This window comes from Adiantum capillus-veneris, chromosome 27, assembly GCF_014529385.1.
Source record: "Adiantum capillus-veneris isolate H3 chromosome 27, ASM1452938v2, whole genome shotgun sequence".
In the NCBI taxonomy this organism is placed as follows: Eukaryota; Viridiplantae; Streptophyta; class Polypodiopsida; order Polypodiales; family Pteridaceae; genus Adiantum; species Adiantum capillus-veneris.
The window spans coordinates 105,227,293-105,248,518 of NC_140957.1; the positions used below are offsets into that span (position 1 = coordinate 105,227,293).

At 43.7% G+C, this 21,226-nt stretch overlaps 1 protein-coding gene across 1 annotated transcript; it reads left to right on the forward strand.

Annotated features, from left to right (window-relative positions):
* The first annotated feature begins 976 nt into the window (after positions 1–976).
* On the forward strand, positions 977–11,996 carry LOC147422496 (NEP1-interacting protein-like 2). The gene is made up of 5 exons (XM_086502641.1): positions 977–1,729; positions 2,297–2,475; positions 2,569–2,652; positions 11,055–11,228; positions 11,545–11,996. Exons 1-5 carry the CDS (start codon positions 1,516–1,518, stop codon positions 11,668–11,670), a joined length of 777 nt encoding a protein of 258 aa, XP_086358767.1. The 5' UTR covers positions 977–1,515; the 3' UTR covers positions 11,671–11,996.
* Positions 11,997–21,226: the final 9,230 nt, after the last annotated feature.

The following is a 21,226-nucleotide window of genomic DNA, read 5'->3' on the forward strand; positions in this document are numbered from 1 at the left end:
CCAAATTTGGATATACCAGATTCTGAGGACTTGGTTAAGCGATAGTATGGGTTTGAAGATCTGCAAAATGTTGATTTAGAGGGGGTGCAGACTCCTTCATTGACAAGTTGTTGTGACGCCGAGCTACCGAAGTGGAATACTGATCTTGAGTGTGTTGATGATGATTCAGAGGGGGTGCAGACTCCTTCTTTGACAGGTTTCTGTGACACAGGGCTCACAATATGGGAGAATGACCATGAACTTGATGATGTTGATTCAGAGGGGTGAATAGTGAAGTGCAATCTCTTGGTTTTGAATATGATTGGTTTCATTGTGCCAATGATACAGATAGGGCTGTAGATGAAAATTAGAGCCACCCCCCCCCACCCCCCCTATGAAGTGATTCTAGAGGGCCCTTAATGAAAGCATGACATACCTATAGGTTGGCTTTGCAGTTTTGTGAAAGAAGCAGTCTCTTGAGGCGCCTCGAGGCTAGAGCAAAGGGGCCAATTAAAATCCGGGTTCCTATCCTAGGACTTGTTGACCCCTTTTGATAAATCAGATTTTCTCTAAAACTAGGATAGACTGAAGCCGGTGTTAGGTTGGTTAGCGCCTGAGAGAATTATATCTTGACCGTTACATCGTGAGTTCGAGCCGCGTTGGCACAATGGCTTAAATTTCACCCTCATTGGCTCCTTTTTCACCACCATTTTTGTTACACACATAAATTTTTGTTTGACGTCGTGCGTATTGCGCACCCCACCATTTGTGATGCAACATTCTATCCCCAATTGTCCTTGCGCTCAGCTCTCGAATGCGGCCTCCCAAGCTGCAAAAGGTGCAACACAGTGGTTGAAATCCATCCCCTCTCCTAAGTGTCCTTAACTTGGCCCCTTTACCCTCACTGCCAGAGTCTTCAACCGGCTTGAGGCTGCTGTGTGTTGGGACTGTAGCATTTAGACGATCCGCAGCACCGAGATGGGCATGGGTAAGAGGCCCTGGTACTTGGAAGGCTCTCCACATAGCCGGCCCTATGGGGGGGCGCTCTTAGCCCTTAGAATGGCGGAGAAGACGCAGCATGTGAAGGGCGCCCCGCCAACGACCATGGCCGAGGACAAGCTGCGATATATAGAGCACACAACCCCCCACAAAGTTTTCTCTCTCTAGAGTTTAGACCCACTTCGTGTCCCTCTCTCTCTCTCTCTCACACACACACACACACACACACGCGCACACGCACACGCACGCACGCTCGGTTCACCTTCCCTCATTTGACCCGCCTACAACTCGCCAGAGTCGCCACCAGCAGAAAGTGAAACCAAGCCATGCGTTGAAACATCACTCGTGCACTCTCTTCCCACATTCTTTGTATTCTCCTGAATTTTCTCTCTTTGTTTCTCCGATTCTTTCTCTGTATGTTTCTTTCCTTGAACCTCTCTCCCTCACATCTTCTTGACCCTCATGTGTGTATAGAGCGTTTACGATTTCACATCTCTGTGTGGAGTAATCCTTGCAACATAGGATTTCTTCTTGTACATGGCGGAACAGGAGGAGGAAGAGGAAACGTGGGTGTGCAATGCCTGCACTTTTCAGAATGAAGGGTCTTGTAGCACTTGCGCCATGTGCTGCACCGCGCGCCCTGGATTTCCGTGGCTTCTCCAGCAATACACCACTTCCCTCTCCATCTGTAACCTGCCAAGGATGGTAGCAAATATGCTGTCTTGTGCCTTGACTAGTGCCTTTGCTTTGGGTACGATCGACTTTCCTGCTTCCCTTATGCAAGTTTTCCTTCATTGGCACATACCGAGCTTCCAATTTCTAGAGTAATTGTGGGATTCATTCTGAAGGCAACCATGTTTGCATGTGCGAGGGAGTGTCATTGTGCATGCATCAGATTACATTCACTTGCAGAAAATTTGATACATACTTATGTCATTGTGCATGCATTAGATTGTTATATTCACTTGCAGGACATTTGATGCTTACTCCTGTGCATAAGTGTGGATGGTGGCTTACTAACAGCTTCAAAATTTAGTTGTGAACAAGATATAAATAGCATCGCAATAAAAAATGGTCTTTGATGATTGAAAACCAATTGCAATTGATCACGACTCTTCTGTATGAGCGTGGATGCTTAATAAAGAGTTTAATGGTAGCTTACTGAATTTGTGGCAGCTTCACAATTTATTTGTGACCAAGAGGGAAATGCCATCACAATCAAAATGGTCTTTGATGATTGAAAGAGAATTGCCATTGATCATAACTCTTCTGCATGCTTTGTGTTCCCAGCTTACGTTAGTTTGTACATACATGGCAGTCGGCGCCTTCACAGGTGCGATCACAGGGGGCTTAGCTGGCCGCGCGGCGCAAAGTGGACTTCTTAGAGGAGCAGGCTTAGGTGCTGTGGCAGGAGCAGTCCTCTCAGTTGAAGTCCTAGAAGCCTCAAGAGCTTACTGGCACTCCGAGCGCTCTGGCCCAAGCTCAACACCATCTTTGGTAAGGTCTCTCCCATTTTACCTGCTCCTTGCATGCGTACCTATTATCTGCTAGTTGAGAGAATTATGTGCTTGTCATGGCCTCTTTTGGCAGAGCGATTTTGTCGAAGACATTATCAGTGGAAGATTTGTTCAAGACTTTCTGGTGCCAGCTGTTTCTTCAACACAACGGTGGCAGGTCAGTATGCGTGCTGTTCTTTAACAATTAACCTTTCTAGTTTGGAGCTGTAAGGATGTCTTAGCCTTCCAGAAGGAAGTAGGAACTTTAGCAGAGCACGTCAGTTCTCAGTCGAGCATACGATGTTCTCGGCGCCCATGGTTCATGTTTTGTTAGCTCGATCAAGAAGAAGGAAACTTTCTGTGCGTGCTGGAAAGTATCCACCATTGGTTCTCCCCGAAAATCTCAAACTCTACTAAAGAATCTCTGTGTGCGACATAGAATTGCAGCAATCCTTTTGATTGACTGTTTCTGCTGTGCTTCAGGGTCCTTTTTGATGCAACGTTCTTGAGCACATCTGCTAGAATAGAGATATGGGCACCTTCTAGTGCCATGATGTGTTGTCATTAGATTGAGTATTATTACTTCGTTGTGCGAAGTGTTCTCCATTGGATCGATAGAATGGGCAAGCATCTATAGAGGAAAGCAAAGAAGGGCAAGGCACGAGCTGAATAAATGTCTGCAAGGATATGTTTCTAGAGATTTACACAATTTCTTTCCTTCGTAATCTTCTTTTAGAAAGACAATTTTTGAAAAGAATCAAGACTTTTGGTTCATAGAAAGTTGGTAAAGTTGCACTGTTTGTAAGAGCTTTTTGAGCAAGTATTAGTTAAGGATCGATAACGAACATCTGTCAGTGAAAATGAAACTATAGAATCAAGATAGATTCTTTTGAAAGGATCATGAAAGGTGATCAGTCTGAAAGATGGTTTAAGTAGTGAGCCACTTGATTTGATAGGATAAGAGAAAGACTACCGGATGTGCTCTAGGGGTGAGCCCCTTGGATCCCAGGTAGTTAGGATGGAGGGCGATGATTTGACATATATCCCTCGATTTAGAAATCTTGTCTTTAAGACCATGTGTGTGGAGCTCTCATAGTAGATCTCAGATCGGTTGTTCAGTTGTGGAGTTTGGTGCAGTGGCTGCTGCATAGTGTGGAGTCACTCCACTTCTTGTAAACAAGTTGACAAAATTGTGAATATAAGTCATGTGGGAATGGCTTTTTAGCATATTCGTAGTAGGGTATTGAGACCGACAATATACTGACTAGGGACTTAATGAGAAGAACAACAGTTGACTGCAGCATTTTGTCTCGGGATTCACTAGAGCGGTGATGATGATTCTAATGCATTTCAAGGAGAGGGAAAAGAAGAAGAGAAGAGAAGTTTTACATTATAGGAACAATCTCAAGAACGACATGACAAGTCTTGAACTCAAGCTATATTATTCTAAAGTGAATTGGAATACCAAATCTAGCATGCTTGGGTGATAGAAAGGTTATCATAATTTTTTCTTCACACACACACACAGGCGCACGCGCGCAGTGTGCACATACCCATGAGATCAGAAGTTTCAAGATCATTGGAACAATCCCAAGAGACATCTGTGAAGAGGTCAATGTGGCCTTGGATGTAATATTAGATAGATCTAGTGCAGATCAAGTGTGTCGTTTGAAGTTCAGTGCGGACGAAGATGTTAATTTTGAGCATATCATGGTTGTACCTTCTGAGCATATAGTTTCACATCCACTAGAGATAGAGCTTAATCCCCTCCTTATACATGCACATGTACTCACCCCACCTCTGATGAGATTATCGTAGCCACCTCTAGCAGTTTGTATCATTTTTTATTTTTAGAACTTTTATCCTTTTTGGATATCTAGAGGATACATACATGTATATGGTTGTCTCATAGACCGACTTCGGCCTCTAGAAGATGTTATGAAAGCTCTCTCTCTCTCTCTCTCTCTCTCTCTCTCTCTCTCTCTCTCTCTCTCTCTCTCTCTCTCTCTCTCTCTCTCTCTCTCTCTCTCTCGTCGGGTCCTTGGTTGCCACATCGTCACTTTGTGTGACATACATTCCCCCTTTTAAAAAAAAGAGTAATCGTCCTTGATTATGTTCTAGATCATAGTTGAGGTGTCCATCGGATCACGAGCCAATTCTTGTCTTTGTTGCATCTTCCACTGCCACCTTTGATAGAAAGGGGCGCCAGTCTTGCCAGTCTTTGGGGCCAACACGTCTTGGCTCGGAACTCTGCCGAGTCATGTCGTCTTCTCTCTCTTTCATTCAAGTGTTTGAAGGTTAAAGGTGTGAAGTTTGCAGTTATCTCTGTGTTTCCGTCCGATGCCTTGCCGGAATCAACGACTACCTTGTCACACCCCCCCCCCCCCCCCCCCCCCCCCCCCCCCCCCCCTCTGCAAATAACCTAGAAAGCAATAACCTAAAAATGTTCAAGCCATGACCTCAGAGGATTGATACAACCAAACGCTCCCCAGACCGCAGCCTGCGTCGCTTGGAGGTTTCAAGCATACAACCAAACGCTCTCCAGACATCCCATCTGCATCGTTCGGAGGTTTTTATAGCGTACAACGGAACACTTCCTAGACACCCCATCTGCATCATTCTGAGGTTTTCAAGCATACAACAAAATGCTCCCTAGACATCCCGTCTGTGTCGTTCCGAGGTTCAAACATAACAAAACAACATTTCTCATTATTTCAAATCATTAATCATTGAAAGCAGTATCAACAGTAGAGTTAGAAAATTCAAATCGGCACCAGGACGTGTTTAAAACATATACCATCCATTTCAAACAAATTCCAAATAGGATCACCAAACAATTTCGCAAACAAAATTCAAACAACTGCTAAATGAAACTGCAAAAGCATTCTCGATGTCAGTCGAGCTCGAAAAGACGACTGCCTTTCTATTCTGAGATGTGCACCAAAAATTAGGTTTAGGTTTCTTCCCGAAATTTGTAGCCAGCCACAGCATGGGCCATAAGCTCTTGGACAGACAGTGTTCGTGTAGCGGTGATAGTTAGCAATCACACTAGACCTCCAAGGTTATCAGCTCGAGAGGAGACACCTGTTGAAAGATGTCCAAAGACTGCAAGTTGTAATCTGCTAGGGTTTCCGTGGCAAGCATTTCACGATACCCCCCTCTGCCATAAGCTGCACCCCGAAGGAAGATGTGAGAAGGCATGTAACTTTGGGTAAATTTCTTCTTGAAAGCTTGCCAAGTCCTTGGAGTGTGTGGCTTGGTAGCTATAGACGTCCACCACTTCATGGCACTGCTTTTGAAAAAAACAATGGCCCGAAAGATCCGCTCGTGTCAATGCGTGGGGTTCGTCGAGACGAACTCCTTCTTTATCTCCTCCTTTTCTTGTAAGTGGTCTTGGGTCTTCTATGGCTTATGCCTTGTAAGACAGAGTGATGAAGATGGGAGCGTGCCCGATGCGTGATGGACTAAGGGTGGGTGTAGCTAGTAAGTCTGGGATAGGGACAAATTCTTTGACGACTTGCTCTGTCTGCTCTTGTAGCACCGGTACGCTTTAAGAAAAGCACACACATGAAGCTCTGATACCACCGTAACGGGAGGGGCACCACGTGCCAACGTAAAAGAACAGACTTAACAGACTTTAGATGCTTCGAAACAACTGAACTGAAAGAGATGCATGACACACGAGACATGGTGTAACAAACTTAGACACCCCAAGTCTAGATTTGTAAGGTGCAGTGGATGTGAATCTTGAACTTTGCTCAAGATGAGTGCTAATATATTCTGCGGAATGACTTTATGTAAAGAAATGGGAATTCCTAAAATGAATCTGTTACATGTGCTCTCTCTTGTGTAGGTCTTAGTGCATGTTTGAAAGACGAAATGACTGTAGCATTTCTGTCATGTTCACTTGAGGGGTGATGTGGATATGATAGTAACGAGATTTAGTCAATCAAGACATCCATCAGAGATCAACGAGGTCTGGGTGTGATTGCTAAATAAGTTACAATAATGATGATTCTCATCTAAAATTTGACGGGGTTAGTGATGTGAATGTTCAATGAATGTCATCTTCATCCAAGTGCTGGATATGTGGTCTAGTACGTCGATACTTAAAGTCAGTGTCTGCTAAACTAGTTTTTGTCCTATGTCTATTTTTGCAGTCGTAATGGAGGGCGATTACAATTCTTTCAAGAGGGGGTATGTCCCAAAGTGATGATGTGGCATGGTCTGAAGAACAGAGCGTGGACAGAAGGGACTAGGAAACTCTAGGGAGGCAGTCGAAGAAGTTTCACCAACTTATGGAACCTTTTCGACTGGTCCAAGTTATAAAAGAAAAGAGGAACTAATTTATCAAGTTGTTCCAACTTATGATACCCTGGCCGAGGGGCATAAAAACCGTTCAAAATAATGCAAGCATCCAAAATTGCATAGAGGATTGATGACGCGGCAACTGTATGGATTTCCGCGATTTGTGCTGGTGGCTGTTGGCGCTAGCTTTTAGGACAAGATGCTTTTAGAGTTGATTTTCATGTATACTGCTTTTGGATGGCCAAGGGCCTTTATAAGAATTGCCAGGGCCTCTTTTCCGGCAGATTAGCTTTGAAGCTCTTGGAAGAGAGAGGACCCTTTGACATTGTACTTGTTGAAGCTTAATCATAAAGACATACCGAGAAGGGGCACCGGTCGTTGGGGCCAGTACTTCTGGTCACGGAACTCTGCCATGCCGTGTCATCTCTCTTTCTCAGTTTTGTTCAACTCTTTTAATTCCTCTCGTGTGTATTGAACTAGATCTTTGACTTGGAGTGTCCAAGTCTATTACAGGAGGCCCACTTTCCCGTAAGGACATTGGCTAATTTTTCTGTTTTCGTAGCAGCATGGGAGTGGGAAAATTACATCTCCCCTTTGGAGTAGGCAACGACGCCATGAATGGATCCCCTCTTAGTGTGGCTCCATCCATCTGCAATGAGGGTCACTCCATACTTCGTCCATTGCCTCTTCATGTTAAGTGTTTCCATCTCTGCAACGGCCTTCTCTCTATCGAGTAGAGTAGCATGGAGGGCCTCTGAAGAGGGTGGCACATAGCATGCCCCATACTCTCCAATCACACATAAGAGGTAAGTTGTAACACATAGGTATTAGAATTTAGACCTAAACCGGTCATTTTTTCTAAATCCTAAAATACTCTTTAGTATGAGAGGATTGATCATTGAGCAATGAGAAGATAGACTTAAGTCTTATCGAGTCTTTATGAAAGGAATGTGATCATGATAGAAGAAGTGTGCAACACTTGCATCCACATCCTTCTTCCTTTTTGGATCCCAAGTGGTATGTAGAATGCGTTGGTGAGGTTTGGGAGTAGAGACGGTAGTAGTATTAGGCATTGTGAATGCCGATCGAAATGATATTGCCCCTAACTCCGCAGCCGCTGCATTACTATTACCTCTAACGGATGAAGAAGGGGTAGAAAAGGAAAAGACAAGTTGTTTGGGTCGACTGTGGGGCGCTTCGGCTTGGCTGCTTATTATTCTAGTTTTTTGGCTTTGATGACGACATTCTTGGCTTCAAATACCTTCAACAACTTATCATTCACCTCCTTACATATTGATACTTGTTGTCCCTCTAGCTCAAGGAGGTGAGCGCGAACTTTAGTTGTGCTAGATTGCCTTTCGATGCCGCATAGTTTGCACTTCCATGCACATGCACCTCCGGCCTTTCCCAACATTCGAGAATGCACTTTGTCCCATCATAATGTTTCATCCTTCTTCTTCTTCTTAGGACCCAAGGGTCCACGTTCACTTGATGCAGAAGCTTGCTCCACAGGTCATGAGAGAGAGAGAGAGAGAGAGAGAGAGAGAGAGATGATGATGTTGTATTTACATCCTCGGGGGGCCAAAATGACCCATGGGACCACAAAAAAAATAAAATCTACAAGAGGCTCCCCTCATGTGTGTAGAGGGGGTAGTGGGCTAGTAGCTTTCTTGTGTGTTAGTGTTGTGTGATGATCCAATACTTTGGCAAAGTAGATGCCTAAAGCTACTGGGGAGGGGTATGTCCGAGAGAGAAGCTCCTCAAAGGTGACATCTCCTTGCAATAGCAATGGGAAATTAGCACGGATGTGTGCGTATGCTGGGCACTCGATGGTGACATGGGCCTCGCTTTCCACTTTGTTTAAATTGCATTGTGTGCATGTCCTTCTATTTTCCTTAATATTCAGCCACCCTCCCGTTTCAATCTTGAGCATGTGTGATCGCGTCCGCATCAAAGTAATGGCCCGTCTTGCCCGGTGGGACATAGGTGTCCTGATATGCATTTGGGTGTCCCCAGTCTTGTAGGTCTCCCAATATTGTGTATTGATGTGTTTGCCGTAGTATTCAAATTTGGACCTGTGTACTGTTGTACTCCATCTAGTGTGTAGGGCTTCAAGTATGCTTCTCTCAAAATTCAGCCCATGCTCATGTTCAATGCCTTCCTCTATGTGCATGTCCACATGGTCTCCCACATTCCATCTAGAGAACCATTTCCGTATGTCTTCTACGAGACTGGATGTGAGAAATTTACTCTTGTAATTCTTTTGCGGTTTACATCTGGCTTGCCATGCCATGTGGGGTAGACGGCCCGAGGGAGAGCGAGAGAGTTTGAGAGAGTGGGAGAGGGTGAGGTTGAGAGATTTAGAGTGAGGGAGAGATGGAGCTTGAGCCTTGAGGAACGAGGGAGAGGGAGAGGGAGAGAGAGCCTTGAGGGAGAGGGTTAGAGAGTTTGAGGGAGAGGGTGAGGTTGAGAGCTTGAGAGTGAGGGAGAGATGGAGCTTGAGCCTTGAGGCCCAAGGGAGAGGGTGAGGTTTATATAGGAGAGGATGACAAGCATAGCCCCTTCCCCCCCCTCCTTTTGCTAATTGGACTATTTTCTTATTTTTAACGATTAATCTCTTTTTTTAGGATATTTTATTGTGTGCACTAGGAACTGTTAAAAGATTGTAGCTACAGGAACTGCCATCAAGAACGGACAACTCTAATGTGTCATTTGATGGGTGACGATAAACATCGCGAAGGAGTTTCCGTAAGTTCGGTGGAAAGGGCCGGGTTACGAGTGCCCCTGATGCGTCACATGATGGGTGACGGGTGCATCAGTTAGGGGGCATCCCGTAGGCTAAGGAGGAAATCCGAACTGAGTAAGAAAATACGCGTAAGAACGCAAGCACAAGAATAAAGATGGGTTTAATGAAGCTTTTTACGAAAAGCAGGAACATTCGCGGGAGGGCAGATGCTTTCCCACGAGGAGTCTGTGTCTGCATTGCATCTGTGTCGTGTCCTGAACCCGGGGACGCCTGGAATGTGTTTGTGTAGCATTGTTTTCATTAACTAAGTGAGTTTTTAAAGTTTGAACAGGCATGTCACGCAGGGGGCATGTCCTGGCCTCTGCTGGTACTCCGCTGTATCTCCCAGTCTCGATCTGCACCTGGTGTGAAGATATGCTTATCTGGCCAATAGCACATCGTATCCCATGAGACAAGTGGGTGTCTACAAAGAAAGCTGGCTGTATCCATGTCCTCCTGGTGTCTAGCTGAGTCAGGTCCTGGCGGATGAGCCTGGTGATCTCGCACTGTGTAAGAGTCAGAGAGGGTGCATCCAGTGAGTATTGAAAGGGGGGCAATCTGTCTATGCTGAACCCATGCACCTGAAACCATGATGTCATCTCCCCATACCAACATGCTGTATCTCCCTGCATGGCTAACTGTGGAGAGGACTCAAGTGCAAGGTAGGCGTATTTGTCTTTGGGAAGTTCCCACATGCGGTGTATGAAGGAGACAGATCTGGTGAGCGCCTCAACCACTAGTGGGGGGGGGGCAGCTAGCTCTGCTCGGATAATGGCACGTGGTACTGAAGCCTTGGCTCTAATGAGCCGCGAGATCATAGAGACCAGAGGCTTCTCCATGTCCCCCTAGCCATCAGTGCAACCTGTCCTCCCGTGATGATCCAATGAAGGCCCCCATATCTCAGCTCCATAGAGCAATGCAGAAGCCACCAGAGTGTCAAGAGCCAGAGCTTCGTGTGAGGCTCCTGAAACTGAACCTGTGAACACATCCTCTCCAATCTACCCAATGCCGCATGGGCTCTGGTCAATCTACTCTCTGCTGCTCTCCTCAATGAAAATGCTGGTCCACTAAAAACCACTCCAAGGTAAGTGTAAGCATCTGTATACTCCACTGTCTCCTGGCTGTATGTGAATGCGGGCGCTGACCTCCTGATCCACTGTGGGGTGGTATTAAATACCATGACCTTTGTTTTACCAAGGTTGACAGACAAACCACTTTCATGGGCAAACCTATGGAAAGCATCCAAGTGACGTTGCATCCCCTCCGGAGAGTCGGAGATCAACACAATATTATCAGCATATAACAATTATATATATATATATATATATAGAGAGAGAGAGAGAGAGAGAGAGAGAGAGAGAGAGAGAGAGAGAGAGAGAGAGAGAGAGAGAGAGAGAGAGAGAGAGAGAGAGAGAGAGAGAGAGAGAGAGAGAGAGTGTGTAAAGCTGACTTTTAATGAGAGGTGTAATGTGATTAACTTCATGCAGTTGAACTTCACTGAGTTGAGCTACGAGGAGTTGTATGACATGTTTATGCCATCAGAGGGTAGAGTGAAGGGAGCTTCGGAAGAAGTGCTGCGGAATCTTCCAAAGCACATCATCACACAGACAAACAGAAGAGATGCTTGTGGAGACATTCTGTGTTGTGCTATATGCTTGCAGGTAAACTGCTGTTTTTGTAGTAGTTTGCAGTGTGGAGTATACATTAAACACATTTCACATTCAAGGGGTTGTTTGTGTGTTTAGTAACTGTCTCCTGAGAAAGGCTAAGCAAGCTTTTAGTAGTATGCAGTGTGGAGTATTCATTAAACACATTTCACATTCGACGGGTTGTTTGTGTAACTTATGATTGCAAGCAATTCGAGATGCCATAAGAGCTGTCATTGATCATGGTTACAACATCGTTAGCATACGGAATTTGATTGATCTGCATTGAAACTTGTGGTTATGGTTGCATGTTTATGTTAATTTGAAACAGGAATTAGAGCAAGGGGATATGGCGCGGACATTGCCTGGATGCAAGCATACCTTTCATCTTCAATGTGTAGACAGATGGTTAGCAAAGCATGTCATATGTCCGGTTTGTAGACAGCACCTTCAATGAGGATTTGAGCGTTGGTTTGGGAACCACTTGCACTTTATGTTCGCGCTGCCCTTTCGCCCTCTTAGCCATATCCATGAGGACACACACACAAAAAAAGTCTTAAAATTGATGCACAATAGGATTTGTGATGGACAAAGATCAAAATTATTCATTGGAGGATTATTTCCCACTTGCATCTAAAGAGGGATGAAGGCACAAATAATATCCAAGGATGTGGCTTCTCATCATTGGAACCTGCCCACTGCCTTTGTATACATACAGGTCTAGCTCGAGAGGCTGGCATTGTAGTTGAGATGCAATAAAGTCAGAGAAAAAATCATACATGAGCATTGGCTTTCTATAAGCAACTTGTGTGTGTGTGCGTGCGTGCCACACAGAGAGAGAGAGAGAGAGAGAGAGAGAGAGAGAGAGAGAGAGATGCTTCACAGGTAACATGAGATTAGAATATTGGAGCTATTCGGGTTTTTTCACTGATTAGTCTGACATATTTGGAGCTTTTTGTGTTTTCCATTCCAAAAAGCTCGAATATTTATGCCCAATGTGAAGCATATATCTCTCTCTCTCTCTCTCTCTCTCTCTCTCTCGTGAGGATACAAAGGGAAACATTTTCTGATAACACTTTCTGACAAGGCATCTTAGCAAGTCCTACAAAAGTGGGAATTTGGAGAGAGAAAATGTGCCACTAGGAGACCTTAGTTACACCCAGTTACACACCATGCGCCGGACTTTTCACCCATGATGAGAATCTCTCTTTGAAATAATCTGAGCAAATTATCACTTGGCTTGAACAAGAGAAAGGTGCAAGACATCCTCCAAGTGGTTACGCATAAATTGCTTCTGAAAGCTTTCTCTAATATGTGGGTACAAATGCTTGGAGAGTATGCTCAATTCTCTCCCTTCCATGAGCATTCACCCCCAAACAGCCTATGATACTTCACTCATTCTCAAAGTGATCTCTAGATGGTCTGATTCCAAAACTCCCTCTTTTAATCTTACAAAATGATACCCCAATTCTTATTTGTATGATCTCTTTTAGTTAAAAACACTAACCTCAAAACGCCCAATGCACCAAGACTGCTGTTATGGGCAACAATGCACTCTTGAAAGGTTAGAGTGGCCTTAGGGTGAATAATGAATCGAGGGATTCATAATGACATAGAGGCTCCTTATATGAGAGTATGATAGGCATGTGGGGTTGACTTATGGGTTGCATGTTGGCAAACTCGCCTCACATGCCTAGCAATACCTTTGGACTCTAGGACATGCCATGAGGGATACTCTCTAACATACATCGTTCATAATGGCTACACTCATAACATTTCCTTGTGCTATTTGGTGAAGATGCAATGTTAGTGCTTGGTGGTGAGCTTGATTGTGTTGCTTGTTTTTTCACAAGGCTAGCCTTAAAGTTCTTTTCTAACACTTCACTACCATGATAAGCATTTGTGTACTGATCCATAAGGTGAACATGGATACGATGAGAGTGCAATGACACGATAATTTCTAAGGTTTGCTCATATTTTGCACAGCATGTTGTGCATTGATGGTTTTGGTGAGCCTTATATTGGATTCAGATCCAAGTTCCTCTTCTATTGGTGCCTTAAGTATAAATCACATTCCTTTCAATGGGGTAGCTTCTAAGATTGGTTTGCGAGGTGTGGAACCACCACGGTTAAACTTTTGTATTTTTGTTCCTCCTATTGTTCAACTATAGGAGTTTTAATGTTGGAGCTTGTCCCCACAAAAAAGTATATACTCTTTACAACCTCATGATCAAAAGATGATTCCCATAAATCTAGACTCTGATATAAATTTTAGTTTTTTGCGGGTTCTTAAAGCAATATGTGCATGGATAGACAATGCTTCAAAATACCCTTTGTGGTGTGTGAATAGCCTTTGTTAGTGGAATGCTTGGATCCACTTGTGGGAACAAGCACTAGAGATAAGTGTTTAATAATGGCTCTATGTTGTTGAAAAGCCTCTCCTATCAAAGGTTGCTCACCCAATATTTTGTCTCCGGGAGAGGTGACCCAAAGCCAAATGGCCACAAAAAGCTCATTTCAATAAGGCAATAAGCCACCACAAGAAGTTTTGGACAAATTCTCACAATAATTCCCACATTGTGACTTACCTCAACATCATGAGCTTTGTGAGGGAGGCACCGCATACCTATCTAGGTATGATTGGGGGCAGGGAACCGCCGGCCCCGGTGGTCGTCTGCCCCCAATCGTACCTAGCTAGGTATGCGGTGCCTCTCGAGCAGAAGCTCATGTTGTTATGCATTGTATGAAAAACACTGACAGACTGTTTTTCCACATGAGAAAATTTCTAAATCTTCTTGTGCACCCAATCCAACCTCCAAAGGGGTTGGTTGTCAGAGAGAAGTGGCACTAAAGGCCAAGTATTAGAAACTAAAAAAAAAGTGTGCGCAATTTTACTAGACACCCCTAAATCACTATGTCACACGGGCATGGTCAAATGGGATCAATGGTGGAGGAGGAAAATGTGGGGCGTGCCAATCGTGGACCGTCAGATTTGACAATCGCCCTGAATTTACTAGTCTGCCCGAATTTAAAAATTTACCCCGAATTTACTAATTGGCCCACATTTACAATATGAGATACTCGAATCTCCTATATTTCAACGAACGCATGCGGGCGTAGTGGTTAGTGCACATGGCTCGCCTTGGGGAGGTCGCGGGTTCAAGACGTGGGGTGCGGACTGCCCCGAATTTACTTTTCTCCCCGAATTTACAAATGTGCATCTTACGGTCTCAATCACCTCAACCGTAGATCCCATTTGAAGCTGCCTGTGCGAGATAGTGTGGAGGCCTCACACCCTCTTATCCAAGATAGAATATCCAAGCTAGGTAAGTGGCCAAATCAATTTGTGTGATGAGGAGGTCACACAAAAAGTTCTCAAGAAAAGATTAAGAGAGTTTGGGCTACTCAAATTAATTGAAAAATGATAATCCAGATGAAGGGATTATGAGGTTGATGTGAAAGCTCTTGACTCAATATCCCTATTTACTTGGGGGTGTGCGTATTTTGAAAGAACTAGAGGAGCAAGGGAAGACAAAGAAGTTACAGAAATTATTGAAGCAAGGGTAAAGGGCAAGGAACACGAAGAAGAAGAGTACACCTTCTCTCGTTCTCTCTTTTGTACTTCTCTCTCTTCTGCTCTCGATCACAAAGAAGTAAAGGGGAACACAGTGCGTTGTTTACAGCTAATTTTTGCAATCGATTTCTAAATTCATATAGCAATATGGTTTTTGGTTCCAAAGTGTGAACTGTGCAAAGTTCTTGTGTCGTGCATTTTCTCCCTCTCTTTTCTTGCAGCCTAGAGGCCTAGTTCATAGCTAAACTCACCTCTCGAACAACTCATACATCAAAATCTTTGGTGAACATGACGTGAATCGAGCTGAGCTAGGAAGCTTTCATTTGAGAGATTTCTACTTTGTAAGAGGCATCTATGTAGTAGGCAACAACAAGGAGCCACACAACAACAATTCCACTTGTATGAGCGGATTCAAAAATCTCGACAGGTGGCAAATGGATAAATTGCAATGCTTTGGTAGCCGTGATATCTCAAAATTTTGCAGCATTTTTGAGCAACCTATGGAGGATAATAGAATTGACAACCATGATGTAGTTGAAGGGTCTAGTGCCTGAGCTTGGGGCTTGCATTGGAGAGATATGTGATGCGTAAGCTGAAAATCGATAGGATTTCAAGAAGGCTTTGCAAAAGGAGTATTTCCTTCAAGATTCTCAAAGGGTAACCAAATAGAGTTCTATGAAGTGGGTGCATAAGAGAAATAAGGAATTATCTCCACGAGAATTGCTATGAGAGTTTGAGAAGAAATTCGACAACTGTCTATAGTAGAGCAACGAATGATGAAGCTAGAATGGGTAGAGCTATTTGTCCAAGCTACCGATCCACGGCTTCAAAAGAGCTTGATGCAACTACTTGAGTATCCAATAGGTGAGTGAGGGGTTGAGTTAGGTCTAATGTTTGATTGGAAAATGGCTTTTGAAGGCGGATAAGCTAATTATGGTTGATTACATGGACACAATTGAAGAAGAAATAAAGGAGAAGTTAACCCCTACAAAGCCTAAACTGGAGGAGCTAGTTCTTGATGATTTGATAAAAGGTATACAAGTTTGAATCTAAAAGTTATGAAACATGAAGGTTTAAGTGCAAAAGGTTCTACATCATCGCACATGCAATGTACTCCTAATCAATGCATGTGGTGTGACAATTTGGATCATGAATGTAAACATTGTGAAGATTTTAATGAAGCTTATGAGAAAATTGTTGTTATTTGGAAGGGCAGGAAGATCCATATCAGGAGAATTGGGGGGCCTCTTTGCTTCAATTTTGGAAGAGAGGAGATGTAGTATAATGTTGCTCTTGTTGAAGAAGCTACATATGTATTGCATGTATATGGTAAGGAAGATGACGAAAGTGTCAAAGCGAAGGGCAATTATGGCCACATGATTTGAAAACAATAAAATCCGGCAAGGTCTATCATGAGAAGCTACTCCAAGTAGGAAATCGCATTTGGGAAACTATAGGGTGGTTTGATCTAGTGGACTCTTGTTTTGTAAATGCATTTATTGCTAAATCCCAAGCTAATGAAGCTATAGTGGATGAGAAGAGAAAAAGGGATAAAGACAATGCAAGATCGTCAAGGAGGTCTATGAGGTCCAATATTAAGAAAGAACATGAGCCTGCTCCCCAGTCTGCTCTTGAAGTGGTTATAGAAGAGGCACCAAAAGACAAGAATGAAGATAATCCTAGAGGAACTTCTTATATTTAAAATCCAACATTGATTTGGCTATAAATTTGACGAAGATTTTTGAGAAGCGTATCCTCATTAAGGTGGAGCTCACATTGGGTGACACCTTGGGAATTGCAAACAAGTGAGTTTCATGAAGAAATTATTGACATCATCAAGAGGAATGCTAGATACCGAGTGAGTAGGAACGTGATTTAGTATAGAGACAATTTCATACTGAGCTGATTTTGGATGATTATGAAGAACAATGTGAAGATGAAGAGTCAAAAGATATGGTGGTTTTAAGTCTATTTACACCTGAGGTAAGACCTGTTTAGTTCAATGATGATGAGGATGAGGACGTCATGTCTAGGAGCCGCTTTTTGAGGACCAATAAACTAGAGCAACCATAGAGACTATTGTGAATCTTGGGGACATTGAAGAGACGGTCTTAGGACTTGTGAACCATGGATAAAAAGTAAACCTAATGGAAAAAATTTTGCACCAAAAGGGAAAGTGGCCTATTGATGTTGACCATTGTTGACAAATTTGAGATGCTCATATGCTTCCAACTGATCTTTATGGTGCACGTGAAAATGTGAAGGTCCCTATAGGAGATTGTTGAGGTGGTAAAGCCCAGTGTGCCACGCCTAAGTGTTGGGTGTCCGAACATTAATTGCGAACTTACATTGACCATTCATTAACAATAAGGACTCATAACCCTAATCACGACTGTGATAGGAGTCCACAAGTTGTGTCTCATCTTCTTCATTGCTTCACACACATGCACACGCTCTCGCTCATGGAATTCAACTAGTATCAGAGCTTGAGGATTGTAGAGCACCATTGGAGCTTGGCAGGAAAGCAAGCAAAAACACTACAAAAAGTTCAACACATTTTTTTCTATCAAAAGGTGGTCGTTCAGAAAAAATTTCACTAGTCCTAATTGATTTTTTGTGATTTACAACTTTGAAAAGGAAAGTTTTCTCAGAATTCTCATTGATTTTGAGCTACGTTGCTCAGACTACATGTAGGTCGTGTAGGACACGCTACAAATTTTTGCAAATCAAATTTCTCCTAGCTAGAATCAACTTTTCAGGACGGTTCTTGTGATTCTTGACCAATTTTTGTGCTCTATAACTTTGTGGAAGGAAGTCTTTACAACTTTGGCACAATTTAAGAGTTAATCTACCTCAAACAACAAGGTGGTCTACTTTTGTAGATTCTTCTGTATATTGTGCCTAGAGGTCTTCACAATAGACTCTTTCTGCAATCTTTTTCATACATGCATATTTGATGTAAGATTTTGTGGGAAACCAATGCAACATTTACATAAAAGTTGTGGTTTATGTATTTACAAAAATTATCATGCAAAGCCTATTGTTGAGGGTCGTGTTGGTAAGGTTTTATTGAGCTAGGGGATTCTTGAATGTTGATATTCTTTTAGTGATACATGTACTAGAGTGTTCCCCTGACACCCCTATAGTTTTGCCATCGACATAGGATGAATGTTTGTATGGTTAGTGCTGTATTGGTGTACATTTGCCGACCATTGTTGGAATTTCTATCATCTTTATGCATATGAGTTTGACAATGTTAAGTTCATAAAAGACATCATTATAGAGTTGGAGACACTTGCAATGACAATTTTTGAGATTTTATCTTGCCACTGTAGCCACTTTTATGAGCATTTTAGTCAATGAACACACATTTTTTGGACACAGAGGTCGGTTTGCAGGGGAGACTCTATTGAGTTTTTTCCCAGGTTTTCTATCACCTTGTTTAGTTCAACAAATCTATCACTTTTGTTCCTCGTTGAGTGATGGCTTCATCATCATAGAGAACTTTGTGTTCAACATTGAGAAGCTAGATGACACTAACTTCCCATTTTTAAATGTTAACCCTCACGGCTCACGGACACCCTATCACCTATGAGACGGACGTTGTAACCTACGGTGGACATTGTATTATTTATTTGGTAGAGTTAGGTACCGGGCTTGTCGGTCCAATAGGAAAAGGGTAAGAGTGATCGCCGATGAGAGGCGCACTCTAATTGGGACATTCAAGGGATTAGTTGGCTAAGCATGGGCGCCCAAGTGTGAATGGGGTGAGCTCATATAAAAGCCAACTAAACCTAAAATTCACTGATTCTCTCATTTGTGCAATGCAAGAAAGGTGTTCTTGCTCCATCTTCTTGTGTACTAGTGTGTGTGTGTGTGTGTGTGTGTGTGTGTGTGTGTGTACTTGAGAGAGAGAGAGAGAGAGTGTGTGTGTGATCGAGCATTGCGGCGGCACGATGGCGGTGAAGTGGTTGAGCGCGACGTAGTGGCGTCTCCTTCTTCTTCGCGGCGAGGAATCCTCCACGGCAGGAGCATAGAGCGGTGAGTGACACACCATTGCCCTCTTTTGAGCTTACTAGTTAAGCTAGTTGTGTGCTTGGAGCCGTCTGTGGCTTGCACACAGTGTTAGGCAAGTCCCTTGCTTTGACAGTGCGGCAAGGAGCACACATTTTTGGCGCCGCTGCCGGGGAATCGCCCTGCACTAAGCCCAAGAGGCACTTTGTGCTTCTTCTATGAGTTGTTGTAGTAGGAAAGAAGAGGAAGAGGAAGAGGAAGAGGAATGAGTTATTTTTTTGTAAGTTGTTAATTTCTGTATTGTCTGCAAGTTCTGTGATTTCTGCATAATCTTGTGTTTTCTGTTTGCACACAGTCTTTACACAAGTAGTAGTTGTTAGCTTGTTCGCAGTGAATGAGTAAGTAGGTAGACAGTTAGCAATTTCTGTTTGCACACAGTCTGTACACAGTTTTCTGTTAAGGTTTACTTGCACACAGTCTTTGCACAGTAAGGTAGTGAGAGAGGAAGTAGGGGGACAGTTAGCTCACTGTTAGTAAGCAGTTAGCAGAGTGGTTAACAAATTAGTTAGTAAGTAGATAAGGTAGTGAGCTGTGAGCTGTTGATAGAGAGGTTAGGTAGGTGTTGACAGTGTGTGTGGCCAAGAAAGGGTCACCTAAAATGCGCGCGGTCGTCGCCTATTAAAAAAAAAGGACCAAAAAATAATAATAATTTTTTTTTGAGAAAAGACTTGGGTTGCAAAACACCAAAAAATACTAGGTGAGCAGCCTTCACGGGCACTCACTGACACTTCTAGGGGATCCAAGTCATATGAACCTATGCTCTGGACGAGTGTTAGAGCACGAGTATATTGGTAGTGCCTCCATTTACGTGGGCACCCATTATTCCTCCACCCTAGGTTCTGGACCTTTGGCCGGGACTCAAGGTAGCGCGACCCAAGATCCTCATATCGTGTCTAGTGATTCTTCCTCTGACTACGAAGTCATGGCAGGGTATCCTACACCAAACCCTGATAGTTCAAGTCAAGACATGCATGCCATGGGCCCACGGCCCGGGTCCAGCGTGTTTAGCCGCTTAAAAGAGACCCTTAGTAGAGCTACTCGCTCCGAACATGCGGTTAATGAAATAAATGGAGGAAGTGGGGAAGTAAATTCGTCATTCATGTCTAAAATAGACCCTATGCTTCTTGAGAGTGTGCATGTGAATGTTCCATCCACTGCACCTCTTGATCCTTTAGGACTATCTCCCTCTGAGGTTCTACTACCCGATGGTAGGAGTCTTGCCGAAGTACAAGAGATCGAACGCTATATGCAAGCAACAAGGGAGAGGGAAATTGAGAACCTACGAAGGCTAGAACAAAGTCGAGCCCTGAAAGCAAAGGCTCCTATGACAACAATCATGCCAGCCGAGCAACCGAGTGCTCCCAAGGTAGCAGTCACGGAGGGGCAAGCGATGGGGAGCAATAATGCTTCCACTTCGAGGGAAACCTCCAGCACGCCAGGCCTAGATGGGATATTCTTAAATGAAAATTGGGAGTATGACCTACAAGAAGAAGCTTTAACTGATCGGTACACAGGACACACCTATCATGTGGGTTGGTTAAATGTTCTAGAATCCACATCGGGTGCTACTAGCATAGATGAGCAACAACAGAAAGTCTGTGATGCCTCCATAGGATTGTCGAGTTAGAAAGACAGAACACAAGGATCAACATACCTTCAACAGGCCTAATGAGATTCTTGGATACGGGAAAGGCCAACCAACCAACCCTATCACAATTGGAGACTCCCTCAGTGAGCCCCAGTGATCCTCCATATGTTGTTTCGCCAGGAGCCAGGGTACAATCTGAGCCCACAAGTGGCAGCTTTACCTTCCCAGATCTAGCTCAGCTTTCTCTTAATGACACTACGGCTACCATGCATATCCCAGTGGTGAGCATGACAAGAAGTACACCATGGAGTTCATTCGTTAATACTGCACCGATGCCTAGTAGCACAGTGCCCCCAACTATACCTACATGTATGTATCAATCATGTGCACCTGTCATACCTTAGCCTCATGTAGCTCCTACACCTCCGATTATTCCAAGAGCTTACAATCCACAATGGCATTATCCAAGCTCTTATACAAGTGGAGCCATGCCATTTAATAATAACATGCCATATCAGACACCCCCTATGCCTAGGGCCACGCTTGTAAACTTTGGATCACCGTCTGGTACACCACCATACGAAATATGGGACCCAAGAGCCGCGTGTATGCCAAGGCCAAGGCAAACTCCCATCTCACATGTGGTTCCAGGAGCCCATACACCCATTATACCTGCTCAAATAGGAGATTTGGCAGCATTTGCTCAAACTATTGGTCGCTCTATTGCGGAAAACATGCGTAGTGCACCTGATAGAGAGCCTAGGAGCAAGGCAGTTC